General features: G+C 44.1%; 1 protein-coding gene across 1 annotated transcript; it reads left to right on the top strand.

Annotated features, from left to right (window-relative positions):
- Positions 1–1,869: 1,869 nt before the first annotated feature.
- Positions 1,870–18,161, top strand: LOC144506836 (transmembrane protein 179-like). Its single transcript, XM_078233192.1, has 4 exons — positions 1,870–2,231; positions 3,801–3,938; positions 4,823–4,901; positions 17,077–18,161. The coding sequence occupies exons 1-4, from the start codon at positions 1,930–1,932 to the stop codon at positions 17,254–17,256; spliced, it is 699 nt and encodes a 232-aa protein (XP_078089318.1). The 5' UTR covers positions 1,870–1,929; the 3' UTR covers positions 17,257–18,161.
- The last annotated feature ends 785 nt before the right edge of the window (positions 18,162–18,946 follow it).

Raw genomic sequence — 18,946 nt, forward strand, 5'->3', positions numbered from 1 at the left:
TCCAGGACTACGTGCTCAGGGACGTGCTCAAGCTCGGGGCAACCGCCGCATGGGGAAAGGCCACCATGTAAAGGCTTTCAACCGGGGCAGACCGAGGGCCGGGTAACTGCAGAATACCCTCGGCCTGCGTAACTGTGTGCCAACCTGAAAAATAACAGCACACAGTAAAATCTGATGTATGTATCTAGTTTCAAGTACTGAAATGTAATGAATGTAATGTCCTGTAAATAAGCATCGTATTGTACTGTAAAAATGACTTTTTTTTTGCACTGTTTGTAATTTTTGGATATGTTGTTTTGCAATGGTTTATTTGAGAGATTTTATGAATAAAGTATATTTTTGAAATAAAAAAATGCTCGTCCTTTTGGCTAAGATCAAGTGTAGTATTGACATGCTGTGCTTGGCTAAGTCATTAGGTTACGTTTTAGCTTCATTTGAAGCAATTTTTAAAAGCGGCATCTCGGCCTTTTGGCTAAGATGCAAATGAGATCAAGCCTTGGAGGAGGTGCAATGCCTACTCCAATCAGTTTGGATCATGTAGATCAAGCCCAAGACAGGAGGTGAGAGCCCTGTCTTGTCAGTTTGGATCGGGAATGTCTCACTTGTTGAGACTCTGAATTGGACTTGATTTGATTGAATTGGAATTTTAAAAATGCTCAGATGAAGGGTCATCTCGACACGAAACGTTGGCTCTACTCTCTCTCCACAGATGCTGTCAGACCTGCTGAGATTTTCCAGCATTTTTCTATTTTTGTTTCAGATTCCAGCATCCGCAGTATTTTGCATTTATATTATGGGTAAGTGGGGAGCTGAGCTGGAGGATGAGAATAAGACTGAACTGGTTAAGTGGGGAGCTGGGCTGGGGGATGGGAATGGGATTGATTATTTTTTAAAGTTTATTTGTTCGTCACAAGTAAGGCTTACATTACATTGCAATGAAGTTACTGTGAAATTCCCCTTGTCGCCACATTCCGACGCCTGTTTGGGTCAATGCACCTAACTAACCAGCACGTCATTCAGGCTGTGGGAGGAAACCGGAGCAGCTGGAGGAAACCCAAACAGACACGAGGAGAATGTGCAAACTCCGCACAAACAGTGACCCAAGCTGGGAATCGAACCCGAGTCCCAGGCACTGTGAGGCAGCAGTGCTAACCACTCTGCCACCATGCTGCCCAGATATGGTTAAGTGGGGAGTTGGGCTGGAGGATGGGAATGGGATTGATCTGGTTAAGTGAGGAGGATGGAGGGTGGGAATGGGACTGATCTGGTTAAGGGATGGATCTGGTTAAGTAGGGAGCTGGAGGGTGAGAATGGGATGGATCTGGTTAAGGAACGGATCTGGTTAAGGGATGGATCTGGTTAAGGGATGGATCTGGTTAAGTGAGGAGCTGGAGGGTGAGAATAGGATGGATCTGGTTAAGGGATAAATCCGGTTAAGGGATGGATCTGGTTAAGGGGTGAATCTGGTTAAGGGATGGATCTGGTGAAGGGATGGATCTGGTTAAGTGAGGAGCTGGAGGGTGAGAATGGGATGGATCTGGTTAAGGGATAAATCCGGTTAAGGGATGGATCTGGTTAAGGGGTGAATCTGGTTAAGGGATGGATCTGGTGAAGGGATGGATCTGGTTAAGAGATGGGTCTGGTTTAGGATGGGTCTGGTTAAGGGATGGATCTGGTTAAGGGATGGGTTTGGTTTAGGGATGGGTCTGGCATAGGGATGGGTCTGGCTAAGGGATGGATCTGGTTAAGGGGTGGATCTGGTTAAGGGGTGGTTCTGGTTAAGGGGTGGATCTGGTTAAGTGTGTAATGGACTGTGTGCCAGTCTGAGTTCAGATGGACTGAGCCTCCCCCAGGCTCAGTGAGCAGCTTGAGTGGGTCGATGAGCGCAGGCGTGCGGCACAGGCTCTGCTTGCTGCTTCAATGTGAGAAATGGGGATGAATAATTTCCTCTTCGCTCAGTGCATCCTGTATTTCCTGGCGTTTCTCTTCGGCTTCATCGCCGTGGTGCCGCTGTCGGAGAACGGCACAGATTTCCAGGGGAAATGCCTGCTCTTCACCCGGGGGATGTGGCAGAATGAGAACATCACTGTGGAGAAGCAGCGCTTCATGGTGGAGGAATGGGGCCCAGAGTCCGCCTGCCAGTTCACCACCTTCATCGGGCTCTTCACTCTCCTCTTCTCGGCGATCCAGGCGTGGCGGCTCCTCTTCTACCTCTGCAAAGGACACGATGAGTAAGCGGCTGTGTGTGCGCTGCATTTCCATCCAACCCCCTTACAGTGCCCACTGTACCCCCTACCCACTGCCCCCTCCCTGCCCACTGTACCCCCTACCCACTGTAACCCCTACCCACTGTAACCCCTACCCACTGCCCCCTCCCTGCCCACTTCACCCCTCTACCCACTTCACCCCCTCCCTACCCACTGCCCCCTCCCTGCCCACTGGCCCCCCTCCCTGCCCACTGCCCCCTCCCTGCCCACTGCCCTCCTCCCTACCCACTGCACTACCTACCCTCCGCACCCCCTCCCTACCTGCTGCACCCCCGACCCGCTGCACCCCCTCCCTGCCCACTGCACCCCCTATCCACTGAACCCCAACTACTGTACCCATACCCATTGCAGACCCTACTCATTGTACCCATACCTATTGCAGCTTCTGCCCCCATACCCATACCCTTTGCATCCCCTACTCACAGAACCCATACCCATTGCAACCCCTACCAACCGTATCTCCTACCCTCTGCACTCAATATTTACTGGGTCCATTACCCATTCAACACTTTATCCACAGTACCCCCTATCCAACGTACCCCCACCAACTGTACCCTATACTCACTGAGTCTCCTGCCCACTGTACCCCTACCCATTGTACCCAATGCCCACTGAACCCAATACATACTGAACACTCTACCAAATGTACCCAATACCCACTGAATCTGTTAGTCACTGAACCCTTCCCATAAAAACCTTCCAAATTCCATGCCCACTCAACCTTCAAAGCACTGTAAACCATACCCACCGTACACCATACCCACTGTACACCATACTCACTGTACACCATGCTCACTGGACCCATTACTCACTGGACCCATTACGCACTGTACGTCATAGTCACTGCACCCCTAACCTAATGTATCCCCGGCTGACTGAATCCTTACCCGAATACCTTTCCCAATGAATCCTTTCCTTCTGTGTCCCAACCCACTGTACCCCTTCCTCACCATACCACTTCTCCGCTAAATATTTTCCAACTGAACCCCTTGCCCACTGAAACCTTTCTTGCTGAACCCCTTTACCCGCATATACCCATTCCTACTATACTCTTAACCCACTGAAGCCTTCACCCACAAATCTCATATCCACTGAAGCCCTTAACCACAGAATCCCATACCTACCTTGATGCAGCTTCTGCCAGCTATCTACTGACATGTGGCAGTGTTCAGGAAGCAGTTGGGCATTCCTTCATTTACATTTTAAAGCTAGTCCGAATGCTAAACAATAATAATCTGTCGCCTGTAATGCAGTAAGTGCTAAATATCACAATCCATTGAAACACAATTGTAACCCATCTTACTCTCAATGCAAAATACTTAAAAATCATTAACCTGCTGAGTAAAAGGTCGGTGCTTTATTTTAGAATGGAGCTAATCAACATCATTGGCCTTGCTGTCATTGTAAGTATAACTATCGCTAGCACAACATTCTCAGGGTCCATTATTAGCAGAATGTTTATCAGATATCTCACTGTCTTACCGATGTGTTTCCTCCTGCCTCCCCACCCTGCACTCTACCTGTTTGTTCTAGCACTTTCTTCGCTACATTCCTGAACCTGCTGGTCAGCACCTTTGTGGTTTTCCTTATCTTCGTAGCAAGCACTCTGGTCACTGTTGGCTTCAACATGTGGTGTGATGCGATCACTGAGGAGGGAAGAATGCCTAACAGGTACAAAATATTAGGAATTTCTCTTGTTTTATAAAGAACCGTTGTGCGCTTTCTAGAATCAATCAGCAAGGAAAAGTAAAACAAGATGGATATATGAGTTTATTATGAATGGTTAGCACTATTTAATATCCATGATGTGGAGATGCCAGCATTGGACTGGGGTGGGCACAGTAAGAAGTCCAACAGGTTTATTTGAAATCACGGGCTTTCGGAGCGCTGCTCCTTCATCAGGTGAGTGCTTACCTGATGAAGGAGCAGCGATCCGAAAGCTTGTGATTCCAAATAAACTTGTTGGACTTTAACCTGGTGTTGTGAGACTTCTTACTATTTAATATCAAAATCTAATTCAATGATGCTCTTGTCTAAACAAAATAAAACAAACAAAAACATGGCTGAGCGGACTAAGGCGCTGGATTAAGGCTCCAGTCTCGAATCCCACCGCTGCCAGAAATGATTTGATTTTGTGGGCAGCATGGTGACACAGTGGTTAGCAATGGTGCCTCACAGCGCCAGGGACCTAGATTCGATTCCCAGCTGGAGTCACTGTCTATGTGGAGTTTGCACATTCTCCCTGCGTCTGCGTGGGTTTCCTCCGGGTGCTCCGGTTTCATCCCACAGTCCAAAGATGTATGGGTTAGGTGCATTGTCCATGCTAAATTGCCGCTTAGTGTCAGGGGGACTAGCTAGGATCAATGCACGGGGTTATGGGGATAGGGCCTGGGTGGCTTTGTGGTTGGTGCAGACTCGATGGGCTGAGTGGCCTCCTTATGCACTGCAGGATTCTATGAATCTATGGAAAAACATTTCCAAACCAGACTTCCTAATGTTAATGTTGCAAGGTCTTGTTGAACTTTCTATAACATAAGGTTTTTTTTTGTCTGCAGTTGTGAAGAATTGCAGGACATTGATCTGGAGCTACACTTGGATAATTCTTCTTTCTATGACCAGTTTGCAATTATCCAGGTAAGCCTTTGGAAAGTTCACCTGTAGATCGTAGCATCAGTAAGAACACTGTACAAAGGATACATTGCAAGATTTGACCCATTAATTTTAAACTTTGGCACCAGTCAAGATCAACCAATTTGTTAATCTAATTTCCCATTCAGACATTTTAAAATAAATTACTGCTAAGTAAGTAAATATTTCAAAAAGGATTGAAGTGTAAGACCACAGGTCATTCCATACTGTTATGACCCTCAACTTAGCATCCTTGGAATTCTTGCATTTGCAAACCAATTTTTGGAATACATTCCCTTTCATGTAGCTTACCCATTTTATCAGATGCTGAGAGCATTGGCAACTTGTTCTGTAGACAGACGGTGATCTTTTACTTTTAGGATAACAGAGATACTGGAACATTTTTCAATTAAGGCTTCCATCTGTGCAACTGTCATTAACTGAGGGCCAACAGAGCAGATCTGGTGGACAGTGTGCCCAGGACGAGATATAATCAATGCAACTTAGCGTAACCTAAAGCTGTCCGCACCTTGTTGGGGTGTCAATCAGGGATATGGAGGTAAAATTCATTTATACCCACTGCACAACATGGGCTCTTAGCAAATTGGCAGCCAATTTTTCGCCATGCTAGCCTTTATTTTCCATTGACTTGGAAAATATTGCCAAAATTTTTAATTTCGAACCAAGTAAAATTGACAGTGATTGACTAGGAAACAAATCTCCGTAAAGAGCTTGAACTGTCATTCCGTGAACATCAGCAGAAAGAAGATCAGGTATGATGAAAATTGGCTGTTGGTTTGCTATGAATTGGTATCACGGTACAGACGTACACCACTGTCACCTTCTGTTAATCTTTCGACTCGACATATGTTCAAATCTTACAGCTGAAATTCTGTTTATGTTCCAGTGAGAGGCCACTCAGATATGATCTAAGTGATAGTCAGATGGGAGCAGGCACAAGGCTATATGGTCTACTCATGCTCCTCCCTCTTGGGTTCTTGTATGTGCTAATGTTATGACCGGGATGGAGGAGTGCGCAGAATCCCTAGCCTCATTACTCTACAGCTCACAACATAAGTGCAAATGTTTAATTCACTCAGCAAAATGACCAATTGTTTACCTTCGCTACGACTAGACCCAGAATGAAAGAGATAACAACCAGGTTTCTTTCAAAAAGCTCAGAATAATTAGTTTATTGTAAAATAAAACTTTTTTTTTACAGCAAGGTGTAAAACTGGTTAACACATTTATAATCTGGAAGTGTAACGATATATTCCTTTTAAAATCTCACTGCACGACCGAAAAACAAAACAAAGGACAAGGCAAATAGTGTTCCTGCAGAGGTTAGCGTAAGGGAACACCTGATGAAAAACAATAAAGTTTGAAAAGGTCTTCACGCTGTCGATCTTGAGTTCCTACATGCAAAGACAGAGCGCTGGTTACAGCAGTTGTCTGGAAGTCTTTTTCAAAGGAACTTTGGTGAAATGCTGGCTTTGTTAACTCTTGCTTGTCACAGCTCCACAGGCTTTCAAATACACACGAGTTATTCTGAGGTGAGAATTTTCTGGGTGAAGGTGAACATCCATTCTGGACTGCAGGCAATATAGGGGGGTGTTGGGGGGGGGGGTCGGTGGTGGTGGGGGGAAGGGGAGAGAAGCAATCTTCCTTCATAGTTTTCTCCTAAGATGCACACTGAGTTAAAAAAATGTTCAACCACAACTTTTCCTAGGTTAGGTGTTTTTAAGCCAATCAGCAGGAGCCCACAGCTTGGCAACAGCAGTTTAAAAGAATAACTCGAGTAAACAAAATATCTCCCCAGGTGTCTTACTGGTAACAACTGAAGTTATGTCATTTCTTGGAAAAAGCAGCTTGTTCACATACCAACTTGTAATCCTTTTAATAAAATCTCAGGAGAGTTTCCAAATAATTCGACATCCTTCCAGTTAAAGCAACATTTACGTTCTTGGAAATATGGATTCCAACACTAACTTCTGCTTTACTGAATTGTTTTAAAGTTAGCAGCGAAGTCAATTCATAATCAACATTTCAAATTGGATAGCAAACCGGCTACCTAAAGCTATTTACAACGTTGATGGAGATTTCCCAATTACGGTGCGAGTCGGAACAGTTGAATTAAGGGTTTGATAATTAAATTATATGGATGGTGCATGGCACATTCATGAAAACAGATTTATCAGCAGATGGCAGATCTAAACTATCGCCAAAAGCAACGCTTTCCTTGAGGGGTACTTCAGCCTTCGATTCTCGAACTTGATTCTGTTTTATTGAGGGAAGTTGCCAATTCATGATTAGATAGTAAGGCAGCCCGATCACCATCTGCCTCATCTGCCTTGTCATTCCTTCGAAAAGAATCACAGCTGGTTATCCATTTCATAGAATCCCCACAGTATGAAAGGAGGCCATTCGGCCCATCGAGTTTCTACTGACTGCAATCCCACCCAGGCCCTATTCCCGTAACCTCACACATTTACCCTGCTAACACCCCTGACACTAGGGTCAATTTAGCATGGCCAATCAACCTAACCTGCACATCTTTGGACTGCGGGAGGAAACCGGAGCACCTGGAGGAAACCCACGCAGACACGGGGAGGAAGTGCAAAATCCACACAGACAGTCCCCCGAGGCTGGAATTGAACCTGGGTCCCTGGCGCTGTGAGGCAGCAGTTCTAACCACTGTGCCACCATGCTGCCCAACATTGGCCAACATTGTCTCCCTGTCAAACTTAAATTTTAAAATTCTCATCCTTGTTTTCAAATTCCTCTGTGGCTTCACCCCTCCCTATCCCTGTTAACTTCTCCAAGTTTGAGTTTATTTATTAGTGTCTCAAGTAGGCTTACATTAACACTGCAATGAAGTTACAGTGAAAATCCCCTAGTCGCCACACTCCGGCACCTGTTTGGGTACACTGAGGAGAATTTAGCATGGCCAATGCACCTCCGTGTTCTCTGCCCTCCATTTCTGGCCACTTGCACAACTTTGATTTTCATTGCACCAACATTGGTGGCCACGCCCTCAGCTGTCTAGGCCCTATGCCCTGGAATCTTCCCGAAGCTTCTACAGCTCACGCTCTCTGTTTAAAACACTCTTTAAAACTTAGTACTTTGACCAAGCTTTTGGCAACCTGTCCCTTTTTCTTCTTCATTTGTTGTTAATGTTCCGTGAAGCACCTTATGAGTGTTATAACATTAAGGGCACTTTACGAATGCAAGCTATTTTAGACTAGATACAACCTTTTTGACCCATGCACAAGAACAAACTCCTCGCTTTCAGAGATTACATGGCCATAAACAATACCTGCTTGAAACATGCCACTCACGTATATTAAACTGATCTTCCTCTACACCCTAGCTATGACTGTAACATTACATTCTGCACTCCCTCCTTTCCTTCTCCCCATGTACTCTGTGAACGGGTATGCTTTGTCTATATAACACGCAAGAAACAATACTTTTCATTGCATCCCAATACACGTGTCAATAATAAATCAAATCAAATTAAAACAATAAACTCACTTAAGCGAAAGCTGTTTGGCAACGCAAGTCATGACACTGCCAAGCAAATGTCTCTAACCGTGCACTCTCTGAAAGTGAGGGCTTTGTTCTGATGAATGGCTTCAATTTGGTGTGTCTTCATCCCCATATCAAATGGGAAGAGGCACTTGCTGAATGTGAACTCCTCTATAACCAGCTATCCCGTCACAAACCAGTGTCCACTGAAGGTGCTGAATCCTAGCACACGCACACTACAGATTCTGAACAATTTGGCTGATTTTCACATGAAACGCAAATGTCTGGTAGTGCTGTGAGGCTTCAAGGCCAGTCAAAACATACATATCCATAAACCTGACAAAGGGACTAGAATAGCTATCCTTAACAAGTGCGACTATGTCAAAAAAAATGCATCATTCTTGATAATGGGTCCAAACTGATAATCATTGGAGCTGCCACTCAGCATGACCAGTCCTGCTCAAAGGCAAGTTACAAAATGCTTGTTGGACTAGTGCAAGATTAACCCGCTACCAGGTGGTAGAATCATAGAAACCCTACAGTACAGAAAGAGGCCATTCGGCCCATCGAGTCTGCACCGACCACAATCCCACCCAGACCCTACTCCCATAACCCTACATATTTTACCCACTAATCCCTCTAGCTTACGCATCTCAGGGCACTAAGGGGCAATTTTAGCCTGGCCAATCAACCTAACCCGCACATCTTTGGACTGTGGGAGGAAACCGGAGCACCCAGAGGAAACCCACGCAGACACGAGGAGAAGGTGCAAACTGCACACAGACAGTGACCCAAGCCGGGAATCGAACCCAGGTCCCTGGAGCTGTGAGGCAGCAGTGCTAACCACTGTGCTACCATGCCACCCGTACCGTACCATATATATGACAGGATTTATCATCCTAACAGTTTACTGCATCTACATATGTATGGGCTGCCCAAGTCATACAAAAGTTATCTATGACTGGTTCTGCCCAACATGAATTATTCAAATGATTGGGCAAGTTGCAACAACCAAATCTGAACACGTTTTCCACATATACCATGTAGGATTCCTTCACCTTTGCAAAGACCATACAGGATTTGCACATTGACAGCAAGGTCATGTACATGTGTTTGTCCAACATTGCTAGAGTATTCATCAATGTACCAATCAAGGAAGCCACAGACATTTGAATTGAGTCATTATATCATGGCAGTCCAGATGCACCACCAATACCTGAATCTGTATTCACTGAACTTGCTGAGTTGAGTTCAGTTTTAATGACACCAAGATGCCCAAATGGATGGTATTGCCATGGGATCTACTCTAGGCCCAGCTCTGGCAAACATCTTTGTCGGTTTCCATGAGAAACTCAACTTCAATGGAATGACACCTAACTTCCTACCCCTTCCATATTTCCGATACATAGATTAGAGGTTTGCAATATTTGAATCTAGTTATGTATAAAAAATCAGCACTCTCTTCTCCTGCAGTCCAAATTGCTGTTCCTTTTACAATTTGATTCCTTGCGAATTCTGGCCTGATGGGTGCAAGACAAAAAACTTTGATGGCATTTCTCATCTTTCAGCAATATTAAAATGTCCGAAAGCGCTTCACAGGAGAGTTATCAAGCAAAATTTAGCCAGATCGGAAAAGGACACAGGAAGCATTATTACACCAATTCTGCATCATCTACATATCATTTCTCAGCTCAATTTTGCACCAAAAGACCAAAACCTTCGCATAATGGGTTCTGTTCATAAAAAAAATAAACTAAACATATCTGCAGCACAATAAAGTCTGTCTAATGTTTAGAAGTTAGTGAGGACGACAGCTGACAAACCTGTTCTGTGACTTTCTCTGTGCCTGTGTCTGTGGTACATTAACCATCCTGCTCCATCACAACCGAACAGTAGCCAGTGCCATGGTCAACCACATCGTACACCTAAAATGCCTCTTCTGCTCTTACCATCCAATCCCAATTGAAGTATCCCCAGCAGTCACTCTCCTTTCCACCTCCGCACCTTTATCCCTAGAGTCCTACGAGGATCTATCCTGAACTCCATCCTGTTCCTTACCTACATGTTTCTCTTTGGCAACATCACCTGAAACTATAGGCTCAGATTGCCTGCATATGCCGATGCCATCTAATTCTGCCTGCCTACCACCTCACTTGCTCTTCACCAGACTGTATTACCAGACTGCTCTTTTGACATTTAATCCAATTAAATATTGGGAACACTGAAGCAGATGACTTTGGCATACAATATACGTCTTTGCCATAGATTTATTTTAATACTTGTTTATGGGGTGTGGGCGTCATCGGAAAGATCAGTATTTATTGCCCATCCCCAATTGTTCTCGAGAAGGTGATGGTGAGCCTTCTTGAACCTCTACAGTTCATGGCATGCAAGTATAATCACAGTGCTTTTAGAGAGGCCATTCCAGCAAATTAAAGGGAATATAGTTCCAAGTCAGGACAGTGTGCAACTTGGAAGGGGTGGTCTTCCCATACACTTGCTGTCCTTGTTCTTCTGGGTGATAGAGTTCATGGGTTTGGAAGATGCTGTCGAGGGAACTTTATTGAGTTGCTGCAGTACATCTTGTATATTGTACACGCTGTTGCCAATATGAACCATTGGTAGAAGGGGTGAAGGTTGAGGTGATGGATTGGATGTCACTCAAGTAGGGTTCTTTGTTCTGGATGGTATTGAGCTTCCTGAGTGTTGTTGGGGCTGCTCTTACCCTGGCAATCAGACAGTATTCAAACATTTCCCTGACTTGTTCCTAGTAGATAATAGAAGGTAGAAAGTGTTGGGGAATCAGGAAATGAGTCACTCAGCAGAATTCCCATTTGTGATGTGCTCTTGCAGCCATTTGGTTGGTCCAGTTAGGTTTCCAGTCAATGGTAACCCCCAAGATATTGGTGGGGGAGATTCAGATATATTATTGCCATTAAACATCAAATAGAGATGGTAGGAATCTCTCTTGTTGGACATGGTCATTGCCTGGCACTTGTGTAGCACAAATGTTATTTCCAGTTATCAATTCAAGCCTGAATGTTAACCAGGATCTTGCTACATCCAGACAAGGACTGCTTCAGTATCTGCAGAGTCGGGAATGGCACAGAATATGGGGCAATTATCAGTGAACATCACCCCTGCTGACTTTATGATGAACAGTAGGTATTTGATGGAACAGCTGATGATGGTTGAGCTTAAGACACTCTATTCTGAGGAACCCCTGCAGTGACGCCCTGGGATTGAGGTGGGTTGGCCTCCAACAACCACAATCATCATTTTTTTGTGCCAGGTCCAGTATACAGCTCAATCATATCCCTGAGGGAAATCCAAAAGAGAAGTACTCACTCATCACCCTCCCAATACCCAGCGCTCTCTCACACACGGATAACCCCCCGGTCCCCAAAGGGCTTGAACCTCCTCCTTGTTAACCACTACCGCTCTAGGCATTTACAGAATATTTTGGGATTCTACCCAATGCAATACACAAGCCCTTCTGCCTCAAACCCCTCTTTACTTCTTCAAGCTTCTCCTTCCCCCCACTTACCTCTCGAACAAAAGAAACCTCCTTTTCCTCTTTCCAGCGTAAAAACATCCCCGCCCCCCCATCCACCACTCTGCACAAAAAAAGACTAACGTGAATAAAAATGGAAAATGTTCAGGGGTCAAGAAGACAACAAGCCACAATATAAGTGAAAGGCATCACAAGGGGTAATGGGGTTGGAAGTGAGCTGAACGAAAAGTGGCAGAACAAGAGGAAAAGGGGACACGTCCTCTCTCTGTCCGAACCCAAAATCCAACCAGTGGGGAGTTTTACCTGATTCCCATTAACTTCAATTTCCTTAATGTTAAAGGGCAGTTATCCTCACCTCACCTCTAAAATCCCACTCATTTATTAATCTTTCTGTTTGGACCAAGGCTGTCATGAAATCTGGAACAAAGTGGCCTTGTCAGAGGCAAACTGAGCAGATTATTGTTGAGTAAGTGCTGTTTGATGTATTGCTGATGACATCTTCCATCCCTTTGTTGATGATTGAGAGTAAACTGATGGGGCGGCCACTGACCTGATTGGATTTGTCCTGCTTCTTATGGACAGGACTTACTTGAGCAATTTTCCACATTGTTGGATAGATGCCAGTGTTGTAGCTGCACTGGAACAGCGTGCCTCGAAGTGCAGCTAATTCTGAAGCAGAAGTACCACAGCCATGATGTTGACAGCGCCCAGGACCTTTGCTACACCTGGTGTCTTCAGCCATTCAACCATCCATTTTTCTCCCCACATTGAGCCAGATCATTCTCAACCTTGGCATCTGATTTGACTGTAAAACTGAACTTCCAACCCTGTAATCTCTCCAAGATTACTGTATCCACCTTCACAACATCGCTTGCCTTTGCCCATCTGATTTGATTTGATTTATTTTTGTCACATGTATGAGTGTACAGTGAAAAGTATTGTTTCTTACATGCTATACAGACAAAGCATACCATACATACAGAAGGAAAGGAGAGAGTGCAGAATGTAGTGTTACAGTCATAGCTAGGGTGTAGGAAAAATCAATTTAGTGTGAAGTAGGTCCATTCAAAAGTCTGATGGCAGCAGGGAAGAAGCTGTTCTTGAGTCGTGAGTTCTTGGTACATGACCTCAGACTTTTGTATCTTTTTCCCGACAGAAGAAGTTGGAAGGGAGAATGTCCAGGGTGCGGACATCTGCTGCAGGCAACTTCATCATGCCTTGCCACTTCCAGACTCAACTATTCCAAAACTTTCTTTTTTGGTCACCCTTCTCTCACATCCTTCATAAGCTTCAGCACATCCTCTTCTGCCTTTAACCTAACTCACACAAATTCATGTATCATCTACGATGATGAACTAACATTTGGATTTCGATCCCAAAATGTCTCAAGATTTTCACTTCGGTTTTTACATTTTTTTCATTTTTTTGGCACAATGGTTAGCACTGCTGCCTCACAGGACTCTGGACCTGGGTTCAATTCCCAGCTTGATTCACTACCTGTGCGGAGTCTGTACATTCTCCCCGTGTCTGCGTGGGTTTCCTCCGGGTGCTCCAGTTTCCATCCACAGTCCGAAAGATGTGCTGGTTGGGTGCATTGGCCGTGCTAAATCCTCCCTCAGTGTACCCTAACAGGCGCCGGAGTGTGGCGACTAGGGGATTTTCACAGTAACTTCATTGCAGTGTTAATATAAGCCTACTTATGACACTAATAAAGAATAAATAATTAAAAATAAATGATAAAAAATAACTCTGTCTTTGGCCTCCCCCCTTCTGAGCACTCTAAGTTTACCAGCTCTAAGAACTCATTATACCTCCAATTCTATTTTCTTGTCCATGCTCCACTGTCTTCACTCCACTATTGGTGTTGTGCCGTTAGCTGTATGGACTCCTTGAGCTGGAATTCCCTCCTCAAACCTTTGCCTCTCTTTCTTCTGCCTTAAGAACGTCCTTAAAACCCACGTCTTTGAACTTTCGATCATTTGCCTTTTTCTTTGGTTGAACATCGATTTTAAACTATGTTTTGGTGAAGTACATTGGGACACGTTTCTACACTGAAGGTGTTGTATTAATTAAAATTACTACTTTAAAAAGCATGATTAGGGAAGGCAATGGCCTAATGGTATTATCACTAGACTATTATCAATCCAAAGACTCCGCTAACGTTCTGGGGAACCGGGTTCGAATCCTGCCATGGCACATGGTGGAATTTGATTTCAGTAAAAAATATCTGGAATGAAGAATCTACTGCTGACTGTGAAACCATTGTCGATTATAGGAAAAACCCATCTGGTTCACTTAAATCCATTCGGGAAAGATGTACCTAGTCTGGAGCCACAGCAATATGGTTGACTCTCAACTGCTCTCTGAAATGGCCTCGCAAGCCACTCAGTTGTATTAACATTTCAAGAAGGCAGCTCACCACCACCTTCTTAAGGGAACTAGGGATGGACAATAAATGCTAGCCTAGCCAGTGACGCCTATGTCCCTCGAATGAATTTTAAAAATTAGTGCTTTATTGGGCGGAGTACCATTTCTTTATCAAAAGTATCAAATATATTTTTTAGTGTTTGTATTCAATGATCATGTAATATGTGAGTGTTTTGCTCTCATTGTGACCTGTGATATATTGAACTTTATCTGTGAAGGAGGCCACCTGGAAATTGGATGGCAGATGTGAGCAAAGTTTGCCAGTCAACAATTGGCTTGCTTTTCAGTGGAACAATTCATGACCCTGACATTGCATCTTTATGGGAATAGAAGGATACAGTCCCCGGAAGGGTAGGGGGTTTTAGCTCAGATGGCAGCATGGTCAGTGCAGGCTTGGAGGGCCGAAGGGCCTGTTCCGATGCTGTAATTTTTTTTGTTCTTTATTCTTTATAATAATTCTTACAGATCGTCGCTCACTTTTTAATTAAGACAAAAAAAACCCGTTTCTTTTAATGTCACTTTTCTATTTTGTTGATGAATACTAAAATTTAAAAGCAGGCTGAAGATTATAAAATCGGTGACGCGTCAGACAGCTGGATGGACAGAAGGACCCGGGGCTGGAACGTAGTGTAGCAGCCACTGGCTGTTTCTTAATCAATGGCTAATGTAAAGTGAGTCACTCTTTAACGGAATAGCCAGGTGGCTGATAACAATATAAGCTATTACTATGAAAGTACCGTCATTTAGATTTTATGTCCAAAGTGGGTACAGCAGTAAAATCCAACAGATGCTTAGGTTCAACTTTTCTTTCGTAAGGAAAGACATTACAGATGATCTGAGTCAAGGTCATATGTTGCGTTACGACTTTGTAAATCTCAGATGCTCCTGTAAAGTTTGAGCAGCGCTTTACATACATAAAATAGAATCGCTGCTTTCTATCTTACCAATGATGGGAAATAAATAACAGAAGAGGTGAGATTAAAACATACGTTATATGAATTATGAACTCTTCTGGCAAATTTTCCCACCAACCCTGACCCCAGCCTTTGGGACCCTGACATTGGGTCAAAGATGGGTCTTGAGCCCACACTTGTTGGCAACAGGGCCTGCTCAGTGATTTTATTGCAGGCAAACTCCCAATTGGCTGCTTGTGAGCCTGTTGTCAATAAAGGATAGTGGGCACACTCCTGATGGTCCCCATCAAAATGGAGGCACCCTCGGATTGGCATGTAAAAATTAAAAGTTGGGGGGTCAGAAGCACCAGGTTGTACGGATCGGAGGAAGAATCCCTCTGAGGGCTGCAGGGAACTGCCTTTCCTCCCCCTGCCTCTCTCTCCTTAGGCCAGGCAGCCTCTGATTCTGCTGACCACCCTCTACCCACAGCTCTTGCGAATGGCCTTTATTAGGATTTTTATATGGTTGCCTGCCTATGTGGGAAACGTCCCCAGAGGCTGGACTGCATGAAGGAGCTCACCCAGTTTTCCTTGCTAATGTTCCACTGCCCCCCCCCCCCCCAAATCTCCATTCCCACCTCCCAGAGGTCAGTAAAATTCAGCCCGAGGATGCCTTGAGAACTGAGCCATTTACCGAAAAAACTGAAATGTTTTCAGGAGCTTTTAGAAATCTTGCCCGATTGCAGAATAATTTGGGAGAAGCTACAAGTACATTGAAAGGGTCCGATGGACAAGAGGTTCTTCAGAGTACTCTGTCAAAAAGGACAGCAGAAGGCCAGGTTACACACGTAACCTGAGCTTCCACTGCACTTGCAGTGAGGTCACGCCGCAGGAGTAGACCCGCTTCAAGGAATTCCCCATTGGAGCAAATAATTAAAGTTGAATTTATACAGCCTGGGGGTAATGTTGACTTTGTGATAGTGTCAGACAAGATCAGATCAGTCACTTGTTATACACTACATCCAATTTTCAGCTATCTGCCTGTCTTACATCACCACCAAGATTAGATTTGTTGATATTTGTGAACAATCTTTTCCTACAAAAATTACATTTCTTAAAAGTCTGCAGTCAGATATTACTGGTTCACAACCAAACAGAATACTTACAATGGTGATGGAAATGTGTGTCTCTAGCAGATATGTTTAGATCTAAAAGATGAGTGGCACGGTGGCACAGTTTGGGCAGCATGGTGGCACAGTGGTTAGCACTGCTGCCTCACAGCGCCAGAGACCGGCAGCCTCGAGTCACTGTCTGTGTGGAGTTTGCACATTCTTCCCGTGTCGGTGTGGGTTTCCTCCGGGTGCTCCAGTTTCCTCTCACAGTCCAAAGATGTGTAGGTTAGGTTGATTGGCCATGATAAATTGACCCTAGTGTCAAGGGGCTTAGCAGGGCAAATATGTGGGGTTACGGGAATAGGACCTGGGTGGGATTGTGATCGATGTAGACTCGATGGGCCAAATGGCCTCCTCTGCACTGTAGGGATTCTATGTGATTTTATAGGAATAAAATCTTTTGATAATTAGCATAAATCTATTGTGAGAATACTCAAAACGAATGTTTGAATTAAGTCAGGATAGTATCAATGAAATTCTCCTTTTCCGCCACAGTTAACTCAGTCCTTAACGATTTGTAGACCTTGTGTTGCAGTGTGCTAACAAGACATTTTGTCGATGATACTCAAAAGTGAAAATGATGGCATGCAGGCACTGACATTACTAATTAGCAAACCTTGTTTAACATCTGGGAATTTCATCCGCAGTTTGGCCTATGGGCCGGATGGGTTGCTTGGATGGCAATCACCGTTCTTGCCTTCCTGAAAGTATATGACAACTACAGGCAGAAGGAGCTTCTCGACAGCCTGGTCCACGAGAAGGAATTGCTTCTCGCAAGATCATCCAAGAGAGCATTCGAGCAAGTTGAGAAGAATGCGCTGATTTAAAGCCAGTTGCAATATATAGTGTGGAAAGAGATGATTCCGACTGCCATCAGTAAAGCAATGCCACATGTATATTGTCAAGGTAAAGGCACTGAAGAGTTACTGTAAAACAGGATACCCACTCTGTAGCCTTACTGTCCATCTTAATGGTAGGTAGCATCATAATAACTGTGTCTTTTGATGGATGCTATTGTTCTTCCAGTGCCTAATAAATGTTAGCCTGTAAAATGGACCGATTTTCTAAAATGTTACAGCACAAATGATAATGGCTGCTCCATTGCCAAGTCAAAGTATAAGCTGTTTGTACCTTCAAGTTGTTGATCAGAAGAAAAATGTATCCTGATTTACAGTAAATAGCCTACACTGGATTTCATGTGCCAAAAAATAAACTTAGTAATGTATTAAACGATGGAAGGGATAAAAAGTTCCAGCCAGTTATATTCACACAAAGTTCAGCTTACTCCCACTGCTGCAAGATATTGTGCTGAAAGCAAATGAACAAAATTACCCACTGTCATCGCAAATGGTTGGTGAATTTCGTGTTCAACATGTCAAAGATGTTTGGAGCTAAACTCTCGGCGATACCTGAATATTCTTTCTAGTGTCAGAACGCATTGCCTTCGCACTTGAAAACCTCATCTGCAATGTTTAGAAAATGATAATGATTGTTTCCGAGGAGCAGCTGCTATCTTGCGGCACTGAATGCTCTACCTTAAATCAATAGCTTCTCTTGTGCTAATAAAATGAACAACAGCTATTGGAAGCTTAGTGGTATAAAGTGACAGATTTTATTGTGCCATATGTTGCTCATAAAAAGGATCTTTGTTATTAATGTCAATTCTTTAACCTTGATTACGGTGTCCTTTGCTCAAAACTGTGTAAAATTAAATTCATTCATACGCTTGTTTACATCTGTGCTGTTGTTTTATTTTCCCCCCTTGTGGGAACAAATGCACACTTTTATTTCTGCTGCTATTTAATAAAAACTATTCTTTTTAACTGCCACAGTCAGGATATAGTTGGCCACACTCCCTTTATGTTTCCCCTGTGTCTACAAAAGGTAGGAGAAATGACACATTTGCCATATGGGAATCACAAGGGTAAACTTGTGAGCTATGATTACTGGCAGAGTTGCTTGGTATGTCAGAATGTTATACCACCATACCATTTTATCAGCACTTCCTCTTTGCTGTCAGCTCATCCTAGATCTACATCACAAACATCTGAAAAGCTGAGGTTTTATTTTTCCATACAGCTTGTATTTACATCACACCTTTAACAAAACAGAATGTCCCATGGCACTTCACAGGATTCAAAACCAAGGCATGCAATGAGAAATTAAGCTAGAGGACCAAAAACTTGATCAACGAGGTAGGTTTCAAGCAGAGTCTTATAGGCAGGAAGAGTGGGGGGGAGAGGCAGCAGGAGTTCCAGAGATTAGGATCTTGGCAGCTGAGGACTACATAGCGGAATTTTACTGCTCACCCACCCGAGGCTGGTAAAATCCCACCGAGGCCAACGGAGAATGCCGTGCTGCGAGCGGGGCGGGCGTGCCGGTAAAATTCCGGCCATAGGCACCAGTGTTGGAGCACTTAAAACCAGGGATTGTCAGTGAAATGACTCCTCAGAGGCTGGCGTCCTTTCACCAGATTCCCTTTCGTTACAAACTCAATTCCACTCCTGAGAGTGCTTC

Source organism: Mustelus asterias, chromosome 18 (assembly GCF_964213995.1).
Source record: "Mustelus asterias chromosome 18, sMusAst1.hap1.1, whole genome shotgun sequence".
Classification (NCBI taxonomy): Eukaryota; Metazoa; Chordata; class Chondrichthyes; order Carcharhiniformes; family Triakidae; genus Mustelus; species Mustelus asterias.